Source organism: Perissodus microlepis, chromosome 11, assembly GCF_051167445.1.
Source record: "Perissodus microlepis isolate ML-2025 ecotype Zambia chromosome 11, ASM5116744v1, whole genome shotgun sequence".
NCBI lineage: Eukaryota > Metazoa > Chordata > Actinopteri > Cichliformes > Cichlidae > Perissodus > Perissodus microlepis.
The window spans coordinates 6306538-6324285 of NC_140471.1; the positions used below are offsets into that span (position 1 = coordinate 6306538).

General features: G+C 40.7%; 1 protein-coding gene across 2 annotated transcripts in view; it reads left to right on the forward strand.

Moving 5' to 3' along the window:
- Nucleotides 1–17097, forward strand: part of tgfbr2b (transforming growth factor beta receptor 2b) — a 43688-nt gene extending 26591 nt beyond the window's left edge. For both annotated transcript variants that reach the window (XM_084942923.1, XM_084942924.1), the window contains 7 exons: nucleotides 4274–4590; nucleotides 4667–4915; nucleotides 5009–5122; nucleotides 5789–5926; nucleotides 7798–7939; nucleotides 14369–14496; nucleotides 15967–17097. In XM_084942923.1, the coding sequence (XP_084799049.1) occupies nucleotides 4274–4590; nucleotides 4667–4915; nucleotides 5009–5122; nucleotides 5789–5926; nucleotides 7798–7939; nucleotides 14369–14496; nucleotides 15967–16227 (1349 nt within the window). In that variant the 3' untranslated portion in view covers nucleotides 16228–17097. The remainder of the gene's footprint in view (nucleotides 1–4273; nucleotides 4591–4666; nucleotides 4916–5008; nucleotides 5123–5788; nucleotides 5927–7797; nucleotides 7940–14368; nucleotides 14497–15966) is intronic.
- Nucleotides 17098–17748: the final 651 nt, after the last annotated feature.

Genomic DNA, 17748 nt, shown 5'->3' on the forward strand with positions numbered 1-17748 from the left:
GATGGCCTAACATATGAAAAAAACCACCATGTAATCCATTAATTTCAACAAAGCAACTGTATTCTAATTATCACCTATTTAAGCATTAACTGTAATGGAATACGGTTACTCATATTTTGTATTTTAAATACGTCACAGTATTCAGTTACTCCCCAACACTGGTGCTACAGTATCAATCATAAACCTACTGGAGCACTCTCTTATCAGTTTCCGGCCAAAACTCCCTTGTCTAGACATCGTAAAAAAGCTATCACTTGTTAAACATTACATCATCCCTCACTCAATGCCTGTTATAGGCTCCATACCTGTGTTATGCTTGGTTCAGCAAATGCATTAGGAACAGGCAAAGCTGGGAGCTTTCTTTCAGAGAGCGGTGAGGAGAATTTACACCACATTTACTTTTAAATCTGAACCCTCAGCTTTCCATGACGTGACCAGATAATTACCAAAATCAGGGGCTATGAATGGAAATGTTCAAACAAATCAGGATGAATACTGATATTTAAAGTGTTTTGCTGGCACAGTAAACAATCTGGCACAGTGGAAGCCCTGTTGGAAGTGTGCTTCTGCTTACACTATGTTTATAATGGCTGCCATCTATCCACCCATCACCTGTTTTAAACATGAAATCATGTCTGGCTCTGTCTTTTTTCCAGTGAAAATAGTTCCTCTTTAAAATCCAGCTCGTAACTTCACTAAGCGTAGTAAGCAAGTAAGTAATTAGCAATTGGTCAAAGCATTAAAAGTGTGATTCAGAGATGGCAGGTTCAGTAATCCCAGAATTCACTTCCTGACACACGAATACACACTGATGATGTGAGTAATTACAGGCCGGAGGCAGGGATGCCTGCATTTGGCCAAATTATGTGTCAAACCTCTTCAAACGCCGCCTGAGAACACTTTGGCATCCTGATTGGAAAAGGCAACATGATTGTAATTGCCAGTTTGTCTTGGCACTGCGTGATTGGCTGTTTCTACCTGAAACACACACCCTTACACACTCTAAACATGGCTGCAAGACAACAAGGAAATAAACTTAAAACCCCAAAAACCTCTAAGCAGTCTTAAAACCCTTAAAGCATACACACGTGTACAGACACTAGGAATTTGAGTAGAAATGCCATGTCTGACTGGCTGGCTGGCTTATTTTGCAACTAACTTTACTACTGGTCTTTTGAAGTTGTCTCAAGCCTAAAAAAACCCCACTGCATGAGCTTGTCTTGGGTATTTTTGATTCACTGCATCTGCGGTTTTGCCCGAAGTGATCTCAAAAAGTTTTAGTGCTGTATGCCCACATACACAAATACACACCTACATGCTCACAACCACAAAAATGAACACAATACTCGTTCCTCTTTTACTTTGCTGAAGAGAAAGCACATCAGGCAGTTTAAATCGGACAGTTAATGACGCTCTGTGATGTGGGCCCAGCAGTTCACAAGTAACAAAGATCAGAGCGAGCGTTGACATGACAAATACAGTCTTACATTTTTATCTAATGTAATGGTTTAGTTTTTGCTGGGTGACATCACAAATAATATGTGTGTTTATGCAGCTCTAAAGCTGACAAAATACAGAAGTGTAGGCTATCAGATCAGTATCTGTCTAGTTAAACTGAAACCAAACACACAGAGAACCAGACATACCAGCAGACAGCTGTAGCCAGTCCTAAATCTGCTATCTGTAGCTAACAAAGTGAGCTCGTTAAGACTAACTACAGGTTCACAGATGGCAAGCTTGCATTTTTGTAGCATTATTATTGTCTTTGTCTTCTTCGGCAAGTTCCCTCTTCAATGCTTGGGACAAAGACAAGTGTTTTATAGTTTTGCCTTTGTGCACCACCACAGTGGCTCTTAGGTCAAACTATTAATGTGTGATTGAAGTGGCTTTGTGCACTTGGCTTTAATTCAGTTAATTACAAAAAATTACATAAACTCCTTAAGAATTACAGCAGGCTAGCATTTTTAGAGTTTCAACATTCATAACATAAATTTAAAGAAACTTGAATGGAAAATGTTTGGAGCCTAAAGTCTAGAACCCATAGACATCACTAAATGCTCAAAAGTCCAGCAACTGGTTCAATTCAATACATTTCTATTTATATGTCACAAAATCACAATGCCAGTCACTTCAGGGCACTTTATAGAGATAGAGAAAACCCCAAGAATCAAACAACTTGGCGACAGTGGGGGAAAAAAACATACTTTGAAGAAACTTCCAGCAGAACCAGGCCCAGTGAGGTGCAGCCATCTGCTGTAACCGTTTAAACAAGACGGGATGCTACAGAGTGGTCAACATGGGCAATTCCTAACTTTTTTGAGACATTAGTAAAAAAAAATGGTTAATTTTCTCATTTTGAACATTTGATATGTGAATAAATGTTTTCAAATAATTGCATTCTCTTTCTATTTATATTTATACAGCATCCCAACTTTTTTGGAATTTGGATTGTAATAAACAATAGTTGTAGCTAGGTAGCTTGCTAAAAAAGACCAGTGCATAGTGCATTTAACTGTATTTAAATGGACAACAGTTCTCTGCTTTCCAGATGTGGAACCATTCTTATTCATGGCCAGTAGGGGTAGTCAGTTAGTGTCTGGTTTAACAGAAGTTTCAGCTCCCCTTGTTCTATGACCTCATACTTTCCTGATAAGTTTATTACCCAGTTTCAAGTATTACTGAACACAACAGCACGTTCAGTGTGTAAATGATGGTCCCCAGCAGAGCCTAAAAGGGCAATAAAGTTTATGCTTAGATGGACATGCAGTATCTTAGAAATCTTGGTTGTCAGACAAAACACTGAGCAGACTTCACAACAGTTAGATTCAGTCATGTGTGGCTGAGTCTACATTTTATACATAGTCAGTGATTACATTCAGTCTATGATATACAGAAGAATTCACAGAGTATCAAAGCTCGAAGTTTTTATTTTTGCTCTATATGCTGATGTTTGCTTTGTATACTTTGAGGCTCTATAGTGCTCACTAATACATGTACTGTAAGTGGAAAATCTTACTGCAAAGTAGATGTAGGGTGGAGCATTTTCTTCAATGGTCAGTCCTTGGCCTGACCTCCTTCAGCTCGCCAATGTGGCAGCTTCGCTCAGGAGGGTAATGTTCCTTTGGGACTATGAGTGAGACACTCTTTGAAAAGGTGCCCGGCTAGAGCAGATCAGGCCAGGCCAACGCAAGACAGACAAGCTTTTGACTGTTCTTTCACTGCCGCTGGAGCTCCGAGGCTTGGCTGCCATTCTGTCCCAGCTGGCAGTCAGAGTCAGTGGATGGAGTTAATGCTATAGCTCACAAAGCTATAAAGCCTGCTCAAACTGTGAACCTTCTGACTGCACAGTTAGGTCCCTGAAAAGATCAGAAACCAAAAGGTTCAAACTTGCACTTCTTGTTATGATGGACAGTAAAAGATTTAGAGCTGTCTTTGGAGTGGGGAACACAATGATGTTTTTATAGTGCAGGGTTTAAGAATGATTTCCCTGTGGTGTCCTCAGTGTGGTGGCAGTGGGAGGAAACTGACATGTGCTGCTGTTGCATCCATCGCACAGAGCACAGAAACTAGCCTGCGTGTCCTTTTCAGCAAAGGTTGACCCCGGCTTCATTTTAAAGAAAGATCTACTAATTAGTAATAGGTGCCGAAAAAGTTGTGTGAAACTAACACGAGCTGTAAGTACAAGCTGTTCAAATGCAAAAGTTACTTTTCCAGAATCCACTGATCACTGTAGGTTGTTAATGCATCTCACCAAATCAACAATACCAACTAGAATCACATCAGCATCATAAAACAGTCTACTGAAAAACTGACCTTGCATTAATAGCTTCATGACAGTCTCGAGAAGACTATTATGCTCATTCTTTAACAGAGCTCTGACTCACGTTGGCGGTTTCAAAAATATCTACATCTTCCCACCTTAGCTTCAGATAGCTAAGGAAAACTCTGAGCAAACCTGAAGGCGTTTTGTGCAGCAGGGAGAATTTTTTTTTTGTTTTAATAGCATGACAGCAAATGATGGTGAGTCATTTTTTAACAATATTCTTAACGTATCCTCATAGCTGACTTTCATGATTCAGTTCAAAGTCCACCCACGAGCAGTTTAGCTCTTACATGGGGAATTTTTGCGTTCTGCTACTATCTCGATACATTTCCATTTCTGATGTCACACAACCTTATGTTATCGTTGTGCGTCTTCTTTCTCAGTTGGGACTCATGAGCTTACGCATCTCATGCTCACACTTTTTTCATGTTTTTCATCTTCTCTCCCCAGCTGTGGATCCAACTCCAGATCCACTGGAGTCCAACCACTCTTTGCTGTCTGCAGTTCTGGTGAGCATGCTGCCCCTGCTGGTGATGGTGATCGCGTTTTTTGGAATGTTCTACTGGTGCAGAATCCATCGGCAGAGGCGTCCCAACCGCCAATGGGAGAGCAGCTTTAACTTTAAGCGCAAGCCAATAGCCGGTGGGCTGGACTGCAGTGACGCCTGCGCCATCATGACAGATGACGATAAGTCCGACAGCAGCTCGACTCATGCCAACAGCCTGAACCACAACACAGAGCCGCTGCCTATAGAGCTGGATCTGCTGGTATGCAAACATATTTGATACATATGTGGAGCTGTGCTGCTTCAAACTCTAATCTTAACTTTTGCTTGTGTCCCAGGTGGGAAAGGGTCGCTTTGCTCAGGTATACAAGGCTAAATTGAAGCAGACTACGTGGAATCAGTTTGAAACAGTAGCTGTAAAGATCTTCCCCTACGAAGAGTACGCCTCCTGGAAGAACGAGAAGGACATTTTCTCCAACACAGACCTCCGACATGAGAATATCCTCCACTTCCTGACAGCTGAGGAGCGGAAGGTGGAGAAACAGTACTGGCTTATCACGGCCTTCCACCCCAGAGGAAACCTACAGGTGAGTGCACAAGTGTCCGGAATATGAAAGCGGTATTACTTTAGTTTGTAACTTCTCAAAATGCTAATACACCGTCACATCTCTGTCTTCTAGGAGTACCTGACACATCACGTGATCAGCTGGCAGGAGCTTCAGGTGTTCAGCAGCTCTCTGGCACGGGGTGTTGCCCACCTCCACAGTGATCGCCTCCCCTGTGGAAGCCCTAAGGTTAGAGATCACAAGTCATATTTAGCAGTAGGGCAGCAATCCATCCATGTGACTGCTATTAGCCACGTTAGCAGCATTCAGATGACACTTGTTCCAATAAAAACACTTCAGCCTTTCTTCACCTGTTATGAGTACTGCTGTCCATCAAGTTTTTAGCAAATATTAACTGGATACATCGAATTGTTATAGTGAGACGATGGCATTAATTCAGTTCAGTTAAATTTAGTTTATGCAGTGTAGAAAGTACAGATCCTACACGGTACAAAAAAACTCATAATCTCTGACAGGAAGAACTCCCTTTAAACAAACAGAAAAAAAATACAAAGTACAGGAGGGAGCAAATAACAGTGAATAACATGCAGGGAGTGAGATGAAGGGAGGTCCTCACAGCAGCCCAAACCTGTAGCACTCTTAGAATTAAGTAAAAATGTGAAATGTAAAGCCAAGAGGGACTTTCTCAGCATCAAATCACAGCTAGATTAAGGTTTTCTAAAAGACACAGGACACAATGCTTAATGCCTGGTGACACTAGGGGAAAAGTCAACAGATCAACATCCTGTAACTCAGGCCTACATACATCGTATTATCTCTTTACCATTTTGATCTCTGCTTTCATGCTTATTATTTTTATTCATTTGGACGATCAAGTATCTGTTATTCTCCTAGGTGCCGATAGTCCACCGAGACCTGAAGAGCTCCAACATCCTGGTGAAAAACGACGGGACGTGCTGTGTTTGTGACTTTGGCCTGGGACTCTGTCTGGACAGCAGCCTGTCAGTGGATGAGCTTGCCAACAGTGGACAGGTTAAATATCATTATGGATTCCTCTTTTTAACAAATGGTCTTTAAACACAACCGCCAAGAGATATCAAAAGCATAACCTGCAAATATCTGCGGTAATAGATTTGTAGCTGTCATATCTCACCATATCTGATGAGATATGAGCGGGTTGTGTTTGTTTTGCCTTCCTCCTACTTCTCCTGTGAATGTGTTTGATTGTTTGCTGACAAAAGAAAACTGACAGACTGATCAGTAATCAAGTGATGAAGGAAGAGGTGCAGTGAGTGCAACCACAACAAAATCCTGGCTGTTCAATCTTTTCTTCCTTTTTGGGGGGGTTTTAACCTCAGCTCATGCGTAGGCCAAAGTATGATTGTTCAATGTCACTATTGGTTCCACTCACAATTAAAAGTTGGAAATTCCCAGCTAGTAGGTTGTAATTATAACTTCCGTGACTGTGTGTGTGTGTCTCTGTCAGATATCATCCTGAGCTTAGGTTTCGGTGTAAATTCTTTTCAATCATGTGTGTGCGTGTGGTCGAACTTTTCTTTGCATAAAAATGCAACTCGTGCAACCACTCGCAAAACCATGTCAGCAGTATTTTTGCATATACAGCACATGGGAAATTTGATGTTATGTAAATCTCAGATGTTTTATGGTTATTAAAGCAGCAGTGAAAAGACAGATTTGGAAAATGCTCATGGTAAGCAATAATGGAACAAATTCATGTAAATGCACTACAAAGCTGTTGAACTGACAGAGTACCTGTGGTGGAAAGGACGCAAGTCTTGCATTAGCATTGCAAGCATGAATTTGCATATACAGTCAGCTAGCTTGTTTGACCAGTTTGCACATCTAAACTCAAAGCCATTTGGATTACTGCTTGGGTTACTGTGGAACAGTACAAGCCACCATTTTACTGGTGGGAAAGTAGATGGAATGCAAAACAGTTATGCTAATTGACTTTGATTGATGCACAAACGTCACTTTTAAAGGCAGAAAACTGTTCCACTTTCACTTTCAGCTTATACGTTTCCATTACAGTCCATGATGACTCCAAACTCTACTTTACAAAATCAAAAGAGTCCCAAGATTTGCAAGCATACAGTTGCAAAGATGTGCAAACTATTAGATTTGACGTGCAGCGACTTGATGAGAATGGTATCCCTCTACTTTCAGTAAAAACTGGGAGAGAGTATGTTCTAAATATTCACCTAAGCCACTGAGTTTAAGCTGAGACTTGAAATAATACTTAAATAATTCAACATTGGACTTTAATCTTGTTTGGTTTGAACTCAAACTGATTTCTCCTGACAGGAATTTGTGATTTTGACTTGGAAGTCATTGATTGTCTTGACTTGTGATTTAACTTGAGGCTAAAGATCTTTATTTTGGACGTGACCTTGAATTGAGTTTGTCTTCAGCTGAGACTTGATTTTCTATATCTGCTTTTAGTTAAAACTTTGACAACTTGTTGATCTTGGCTTGGAGGTTGACTATTAAATGTAGGACTCTGCAGACTTGCAAAAAATATATATTGTTCCATGTCTGGCTGTGAAGAAATGCATCTGGAGTACACAGAAACACTGCAGTTGTCTGGAGCAAACAGTGCAGTAGCTACTATGTGTAATTTAACAGCGCACATCAAACAGATGAATGGCTAGACTAGAATCTCTCTGTTTTATGATGTCAAATGTCATTTCTTTTTCTTATCTGTTTCTGAATGAAGCGAGGAGTGAGTCAGGTCTTCTGCCACTGAGCCAGTGCTTTGATTTATTGCACCAGCACCATTAATCAGGCTTTGAGAGAGAGTGTAGTGATAAGGTGATAATCTGTTTAATGCTTGGGTGTGCCTGTTTGTGTGTTAACCCCTGTTTGCTACCTCTGTTCGGCAGGTGGGCACTGCGCGCTATATGGCACCAGAGGTGCTGGAGGCCCGACTAAATCTGGAGAACATCGAGTCTTTCAAGCAGACTGACATTTACTCCATGGCTCTGGTCCTGTGGGAGATGACGTCAAGGTGTGAAGCTATTGGAGGTCAGTGCACACAGTGCACACTGCACACACATGTAAACACACAAACGTGTTCAGTAATTACCAAGCTGTGGGAAGTATGATGTAATGTAACACATAAGCGCACACTCACTCTCAGAATAAAACAAATCTGCTCAGGTGAAGTGTCTCAGCAACTGAGATGACTCTACAGTGACAGCATGCTCTGGTAGTTTTGGCCTGTCAAATCAAGCTCAGCAGGAGAAGCAGTTGGGCAGAATGATGTTAACATGTCACATAATGAAGGTGTGTGTGAGGTCTAACTCAGTTTGTGCCGTGTGTAATGCAATGTCATAAAAATGACTGCTTATCTTCTACCTTCCTTTCTTTCCAGTCATGTCCCTTCAGTCATGAAACAACTGGAAGTATTTGGCTATTTCCTATACGTCACAATTACTAAAAGAAAAGGAAAAAGTCACTTTAATCAGCTGACTTCATGCAATACGTTCGAAGGCCAATGTGTTGAAAGCTGCTTGAAACTGCTACTGTGTGTTTCAGGACTACTGTTTCCTGTTACGTTTTTGTTTTTGATGGGGGCAGCAAGGAGGCTGATGGCCTCATCTGTTGCACTGCACCTCAACCTTCAGCTTTAGCAGCAGGAATTTGAGGAATGTCTGATGTGTGAGGGAGACAATCTGAACCGTGCGGTTGCCCTTCTTTGGGCAGGAAATCAGGGGGAGAGAGCTGGAGTGGTTACTGTACCTGCTTCAGCTGTGTGTGTGTGTGTGTGTGTGTGTGTGTGTGTGTGTGTGTGTGTGTGTGTGTGTGTGTGTGTGTGTGTTTTAATTTATTTTTGAGGCTCAGAATGTGGTTTTAGTGTAAGGGTTACAGTTAGATCCCTGAAACTTGTTCTGGTCTTGTCTTGCTTTTTCTGCCAGTTGAAAAAAATAGAAATAGAAACTCCTAATCCACCAAGCAATGAACTGCAGTCCAAGCAATCAGATATTCGTGGCCTAAACAGGGAACCAGTGACACACAACCGAGCTGTTTCACATTTGGCTGCATGCTGTATAATGAATAGTACCAAATCATCAGTAAAGAACAGAAAGGCAATTCTTAAGCCACCAAATCAAATGTCAGTGGAAGATCACGAGAATCGAGGACAAGGAACAATCTGTAGGGCAACAACACAACAACACACTACTACCTTACAGTAGCTAAACACGCACACAATTAGGAAAGGGAGTTTTGATACCACCAGTTTTTTTTTTCAGTGCTGGAAGGGAATCATTTCGCTCTTATGCACATGAGGGTGTGTGAGTCCTGTATTAAGGTCACTTTGATCAAAAATCTTTCTATCAGTAATTCTCACCTTGCAAAATTAGATTGTACTATAGCCTTTAAATCTCAGAGAGGACCTTTTAATGAAGTACAGCTCACACAAATTTGTTTTTGTGTGTTTTATTCCAGTCTCCTTAGAGTAGAGAGGGACTCTCTGTGGTTTATGTTGTTCCCTCTGTCTCTTGGGCTTTTCTAGACAGTCTGAGATATTTAGAATGAGACAGTCACATTCCAGTGTGTGTGTGTGTGTGTGTGTGTGTGTTTATTTCCTCTGTCTACACAGAGTGTGTGTGTTTCTTCAGAGTAAAGAGAGTCACCTGGAGACAGTGTAACAGAAATGGAGGTCTTAGACAGATGCCCTCATCTCATCCTGTTTCCATGTCTCAATCTGGGAGTGTGTGTGTGTGTGTGTGTGTGTGTGTGTGTGTGTGTGTTTATTTCCTCTGTCTACACAGTGTGTGTGTGTGTGTGTGTGTGTGTGTGTGTGTGTGTTTATTTCCTCTGTCTACACAGAGTGTGTGTGTTTCTTCAGAGTAAAGAGAGTCACCTGGAGACAGTGTAACAGAAATGGAGGTCTTAGACAGATGCCCTCATCTCATCCTGTTTCCATGTCTCAATCTGGGAGTGTGTGTGTGTGAGCGTGTGTGTGTGTGTGTGTGTATTTCCTCTGTCTCCACCGCAACAACAGGGGTCAGAATGGTGGATCGAAATACTACCCTGCTCTGGCATTGTTGTTGTGGTCACTTATAGTACATTCTCCGTGGGTCTCTGAGCATTTTATTTACTTATCCTGAATTAGCCTGCAGGGCGCAGCAGGGCCCGCATGTTCAGTCTGAGCTGAGGGTTATGCAGAGTAAATGGAGCAGGGAGAAAGGTTTGCACCATGCCAAGCAAAAGCCTTGTGGGCCACGTAGGGACACTGCCATTAGCAGCAGTTGGTGAGGGGTTGATAAAAAGCTAAAAGAACACAGAAGTTAATGATCAACATTTTGGAAATACGCTCACTTTTTACCTTAGACAAGACTGATACCACTCTCTGTAATTACTGTAGGGTTATTGTAATCTCAGTTGCCAGTTCATTCGACCCGTTTAGCTAAAAGTAACGTGGTTAGCCCTTAAGAACAATCCTGCCCTGATGATGTTTAGATTGAAGAATTTCTCGACACTGAGTGTGTAGGACTTAGTTTGTGACTAATTTTAAAATTATTACACGTACGGTGAAGAATATTTACAATTTTATTACAATGCAATTTTCTACTGGGAAATCTTGGATACATGTGTGCTGCTTACTTTAACAGTTAACACCCCTCTAACTGTTGCTGTACCTCTGGCAACAACAGGGGTACGCCATGTTCCCTAGCAGGATATTTTCTTCAACATTTTCACAGGAAGTGGAACTCTTAAGATATACCCCTTTTCTCATTTCTTAGTTTGCACGTCCTCCCTTTCCTCTCATCCTCTTCTCATGTCTTACTCCCTCTTATCAGAGATGCAAAGTAAGGAGGGGGAGAGAGACACACACAAGAAGAGAAGAGTTGAAGCAACAGGTGTTTAATTCAATGAAGCATCCTTGCATTGGAATCTCATTTTAAACTGATGTATAATCAGTAGAAAATGGATGGTTGGGTGAACAATAAATGCACCAGGTGCAGGAGAGTGAGCTTGACCCACTTAAGTCTTACAACCAACAGGCTTCCACAGGACACCCTCAAAGGACCCAGGTCCATGCGCCACATAATTTTGATGTCATAGCTGTGCAATATACTATTTTATATTACTATAACATCTCTGTTGGTGGCTTTTTTTCTTTTCTTTTTCTCTAAATTCTCTAAATAGCTTTTAGTTATTTTTAGCTAAGTGTATCTTACATAAACTGGCAGCTGAGTGTAAATGTTTCAAGATAACTAAGTGTGTCATCTCCGGTCAGATACTAAATTACCCATTAAAATAAAAATAACGCAGATAAAGAGCAATAACAGTAAAAGACAAGTCAAATAAGACTAAACAGACAAAGAGCTGAAGAATACAGTAATTCCAAACAAACCAATCAAATGAGAACAGACATGAAGATAGGACTGACTGCTTCTTTCTTTTAAGTTTCAGGTATTCATTTGGAGGGAATCTGCTATTTCAACTTGTAACCCCCCCCCCCCCCCCCCCCCCCCAATCAAAGTACTACTAACAGCACTGACATTAAACTTCACAGCACCCCAAGTGCTAGCCACAAACCTGCCACAGGAATTCAGCCCACAACTTTCTCTAGAGATGGGCGGATTCTTTGTTTCTGTGGAGAGGAGATTTTGTTTCGATGACAGTGTGGTTCATTAGAGTTTACGCAGGTTCATTTCTTGCAATGTAGTTTGTTTTGCATCAGTGTGGGATCAGTTTCATGTTATACTTCTCTCGAGAGTCTGAAATCTCTCAAACGCCAAACATGGAGATGTTTGTCTGGAGATAGCAGATCCCAGACAGCGTAGCCAGCCACGGGGTTTCTGCTAACCTTCAGGCCACAAAGGTTTCAGACAGATAATCTGAAAAGGAAACTGTCGTAAACCACTTTCCAGCACTTAGATTGAATATACCGGGATTTTAACTGCGGGCCCCAGACAGCAAGAGGAAAGTGAGACTGAAGCTCTGGTTGCAGTCTCTTTTGAAATCTCCTCTCAGATGAAATTCTTCTCATAGCTTTTCAAAGGTCCAGAGAAGGAAAACAGGCCTCACCTCATGTAGACCGCACGTGTAGTCCCCATGTATCATTCACAGAAAAAGGACAAGTGTACAAGAGCCAAATCAGTAATGGAGCATGAAATAGGACCTTTTCCACTCTGTGATGTCTTGATGTTTAGAAGGTACTCCACCTCTTTTTATTTCTGTTTTCAACTCTGTGCTTCAGCTGTATGCAGTCCAGGAAAATGTGTGGTATTTATACCAGCTCCACAGCAGGAGATCTAAACAGCAGAAAGCAGAGGACAATACCAGGCCTGGCATAAATAGCCCTGCAGGGAATGGGCCATGCCCAGCTGGGTCCTGTTTTAAAATACTAAAACTGAGGGAACTTCCACATGTCAAAACAGGAAGTGTGGGTCTGTAGAGTCAGCGTTTCTGCACATAGTCCCAATCCTAGCCCTCCAGTTTCCTGTCTGCGGAATTTTACCCCAACCTCCTAACTTCCTGTATTTGAGGATAAGCAGCAGGGCTGCACGTGGTTATATGAAACTGCATCACTTATCATATATTTCACCGCATCATTCTGCTAACCACTACATCAAAGCATCTAGTTGATATGGAAATATACATAGCTATGTAGACATTTACTAAGTACTTTGAGATTAAATGGGAATTTGAACAGCTACAGGTGCCGCTTTCCTCAACTCTGGTCTTTCTGAATTCGTGTTTCCACTCTCTCACTGTACATAAATAAATTGAAAATGGGGAATTGACACTCATCACGTAAAGCTTAATCAGATAATAAGTCCTTTATTAAAGATACATGCAGAAAAAAAACACTGGTTAGCTTAAGTGACAGCTGTGTGTTAGCCTAGCTTGCTCTAGTAGTGCTTCATAATGCAGCCCTTGACTTCCAGTGTAATCTCCCATCATTTCTAGTGTCATTTTAAACAAACAAGGGAGTAAAATTTGTAGCTGTAGTTTTAACGGTAATAGCAAATTATAGTATAGCATAATTTATACTGTACCAAAAATGTTTAGGTAGTGAAAATATAGAAAAATGCATGTAGATGGCAAATATTGAGAAATGACTTCTGTATCTTATAAAGGATATTGAGTTTGGAAATTTAGGATTTTACTATAGGTAGTGACATACCAATGACTGCATCTTTGGTCAAAGGTGGTAAATACACTTTAAGTTTAGAAAAATTTCCAAGTTCTTAAAGTGCTGTTGCAGACAATGTGAGATGATTTGAAGGTTCAGAGGTGCCAGTTAAATGGTTGTGAGGCTGTTGAAAGTTCACGAACGAACATTGAGCAGCAGGCCTTTAAGAATTGCAAACCAAACTAGTGAAACTTAACCAAACATGACTAATATTTTGGAAAACCGAGTACTTAGCCCAAATAGAGTCAAGGATATTTAGACCTGGTCTAAAATGTGGTCAGCCTCAACTGACTAAAACACCCAGAGATCCACCCAGACACCGGACTGTGTGTGACCTGTGTGACTCACCAGGTCAGGATTTAGTTCCCTTTAGAATCAAATGGACTTCCAAAGACCATTGGTTTGGAGGCAGCAGAACAGAGAAAAGCAAACTGCAGCAAAATGTAGCACAAATGACAGTTTATTAGAGAATAATACCCAGTGTTTGACAGGTTGGGAAGAACACTTTGTTATTAAGCATAAGAACACTGACGTCCAGGGATAGATTATTTGCTAATTATTTGTACATCATTTCCGGTGTCAGATGGGCAAACAGAAATGAGTTTGCAGTGATTAGTATCTCATTACACAGCAACTGTGAGATCCTGGGAGCCTTCCTTTCCGGGGTTGGAGGCAGAGTGCAGCTGTTGTGAGTTCGGTTTCATGAGGTCTGGACCCAATCCCAGAGCCTTGTTTTTCATTTTTCATGGTTTCAACATGATGCCCTCCCACCCCCTGCACCCCAGCTATTTTTTGAGCATAAAAGAGTAAAAAAATAACAGATTGTTATTTTGGTGTTCTTTGCTCTGAGGTTGCAAATAATGGCTTATTAGCGGAAGCTGATTTGTTTGTTTTTAGACACGATCGTCATTTGAGTGCCAAAGTGGGCATTTTTCCTCCCGCCAAGGCTTCATAAAAGCAATTCTTTCCCACTGTCAGCATTATTGGTGCCAGTGCACAAGGCTCAAAGCTCGGGTGGAAATTCAAGCTCAGTGGTTTTGGGGTGTAATGACCTCATACCAGGATGCGTTTGCACTTTCTAGTAAGGTTAACTCAGCCACCTGTCACACTCAGTCTCCCTCTCTTTCCTTTTCTTCTTTATCTTAAAATTTTCATATATCATCATACGCACCTTTCAAGATTTTGAAAATGACAAATACTGGTACATACAAGTGGCTGTAAAGAAGGATGTGGTTTACTTGCAGCTCAGTTTAGGGTCTGCAGTCCATGTCTGATCTGTGAGTTGTGCTTGTGTTTTGCAGAAGTAAAGGATTACGAGCCGGCGTACGGCTCTAAAGTGCGAGAGCACCCCTGTGTGGAGAGCATGAAGGATAATGTGCTGAGAGACAGAGGGAGGCCTGAGATCCCCGACAGCTGGCTCAGGCACCAGGTGAGTGCGTTAGACTGCAGTACTAATCAAAATTTTCGATGCAGCTTTCTACAATGTAGAACAAAAGTTAGGATGAAAATTAAAATAACACAATCAATCAATTGAGTGTGAACACTCAAATAAGTTTCATATTTTACATTAGTAAATATGTATCTATTGTCACGATTTTTTGCACACATAATTTTATATAACACAAGTGTACATTTTAAATGTAATAGTATGTTTAACTAATTTATACGATAATGTATCCCCTTTTGTACATTGTACTTGTTGTAGTTTATTTATTTTTCTATGCTTATTATTATTTTTCTTTGGTTTAGTTTAATTATTTTACCTGTGTGATGGACTCATAGCTAATCAGCACAATGGAGTGAAAACAAGTTTTAAAAACTAATTTTTGCAGTAAAAGAGTAAAAGCCAGCCTTTGACACTTGAAAACATTTTTCAGCATAGGCTGTGGCTCGTCTCTTTGCTCTTTAAACAGTTTTGCATTTAACACTTTCCCTATATTCAATCCATCTTTTTGGTAAATCCTAATCATAAATTGCTTTGCTTGTTTGTGTGAAGACAGCAGAGACAGAGAGACATGTTAATGCTGACATAAATGCCAATCACATAAGTGGAAGATTCAATTCAGCGCCAAATCACAATAACAGTTGCCACAAGGATCTTTATATTGTAAGGTAGACCCTACAATAATACATACAGGGAAAAACCCAACAATCATATGATCCCCTGTGAGCAAACACTTTGGCGACAGTTGGAAGGAAAAACTCCCTTTTAACAGGAAGAACCCTCCGGCAGAACCAGGCTCAGGGAGGGGCGGCCATCTGCTGTGACCGGTTGGGGTGAGAGAAGGAAGGCAGGAAAAAAAGAACATTGCTCTCTAACAAATGTGATGCATTAAAGTTGAAGTACAATAAATACTACAACCTTTTTAGCGGTTCCAGGCAGCCTCTTTGCTGACTGTGCTACAGTCAGCCACCTTCTAAATACGGAGACAGGTTTGGTTTTAATAACAGTTTAGTCCCAGTAGAGGTGCCTCCAACTTTACTCTGCTCACTGTAAAATGGCAATTAGCTAAACTTTGGTTTAATGAGGTGAAAGCTGCCTTATGCATTTGTAACATCTAAAACCGACTGAGTTCACTGCTTCTAAATAATGAAAGTGTTGCTTTTAATTTGCTTTTTAACTTCAGTGCTTGTACATTTATAACTTCTCTTAGAACCACTATAACTGGTTTGATTTCATGTGTAAGAAATTTTTAACTAAACTAACCAAGTCTCAGCATTCCGTGACTATCTTGGAATTATCTGACTTTTATTTCAGTGGTCACTGGGATATAAAAACTACATATATAGAATAGTTTTATTTCTGCACTCATCTTTGCTTTTGTAGAATTCTCCTAGCACTCTCTCTCTTTTAAAAGGTTTCTATCTGATAACACATGCTCTCTGCCTCCCTCTACAGGGCATGGCAGTGATGTGCGCCACCATTAAGGAATGCTGGGACCACGATCCCGAGGCCCGCCTCACTGCACACTGCATTGCCGAACGCATCTCTGAGCTGGAAGACGAGATGGGCAAGCTGTCCAGCCGGAGCTCCTCGGCGGAGAAGATTGTAGAGGAACTAAAGATCCCAGTGGAGGTGGAGATCCCAGAGGAGGAAGTGAAAATTACAGAAATACAAAACATCATAGCTGTGGACTGCTCCATTAGCGACAAGAAGTGAGAAAAATGCCACTTCCTGGGATGGGACTGAGGACTAAACTCTGAATAGTGTCCTGGAGCTCAGCTCTTGTAGGACTTTGAGCCAAGCCAAGTGTGAGTCGCAGCGTCATCTGTCATTGGATGCTTTTGGTCTTCGCCACATCTAAGATGTGGCTCGACATAATCAGCTGATAGCTACAGAACCAAAAAAGATAACTGGAAGCTTCTCGAGATACGCTGAGCGTGGCGAGTCTGACGGGCTTCTCTTCAAGGTCTCTCCATGAGAAACAAACTGGGCAATACATCCTATACCAAAGATATTCAGTGTGCACTTTACCACCTACTACTTATTACAGATGTTTTTATGTACTCTAACGTGCCTTTGCCTGAAAGTGCCTTTGTGTGTTCAACTTTGAGCCAAACTGTCAGCAGCGCCTTAACACTAATGATGCTACAGATTCCATCCTCACCAGCAGGAAATTAAAGGAATACGTGTCTGTGGGTGTGTGAATGTATGTGTGTGTTCTCTTTTTCTTTCTACCAAGCTATGCCTTAACTTTGTTTTCCAGATAAGCAAGCACGTTGTACACAGAGACATAAACTGTAATACAGATGACAAATCAAAGCTAAAAGGGAAAGTCTTCCTTCTACAGCGCTTATGCAGAGATCAAAAGACTATATAAAGATGTATTTTTTACAACTGTGTATGTTTTCTGTCTGTATCACCAGGAAACTGAGTGTGCCAAAGATCGTTTATCCCGCTTTTCAATAGAATATGTACCATATGTAAGATATTGTAAATCTTTTAAGAATTAAATATATCTGTATGCTGATTCTGTTGACACTGATTTTTTTTTTTCAAAAGCAGTTAATTAAAACTGTGTCATGTTTCCTTTTTATGACTGTTTTGTTCAAATCTAACATCACTTCCAACTCCAACTGTATCATTAGTTTATGAGACTTCTACATCATCAGTGTCATTTCTCTAGCCATAACATACTTATATGTTTTTGTTTGCTTAAGATCAAAAGCTGTAAGCAATAAACTACACAAAACATGCCAGATGTAGCAAAAAACTATAAATCAAATATGTAAATTTATGTTAAAATTTTTTGGGGTCAGAAGTACAATAAATGTAATTTTAGTGGTTTAGGCTTTAATGTATTTGGATCAGGTAAGTGAAACTAAAATGATTTAAAAGTGAAAGCTGCATTTATTCATGTTTGACCAGTTAGAGGCAGCAGAGCAATCCCCACCTCACAAAGTTATGGTAATTACATTAGTTATCAGCTGACCTATTTAGATACAGAGCTACTTATGTGTTTGTTTCACTTTCAGCTTGACTTTGTCCTCCACAACTGAGGAAATATCTGCTCTTTAGTTGCTAACTGCAAAGGCTGCAAAGCTTTATCAATCATTCCATTTATATATGCATGCAATGCCGAGATGCTGAGGTTTTCTGCAATTGACAATACAAGGATTCCCTTTCATATACTATAAAGAAATCTAATCCACTGCACATGCATCAGTATAAACAAATGGA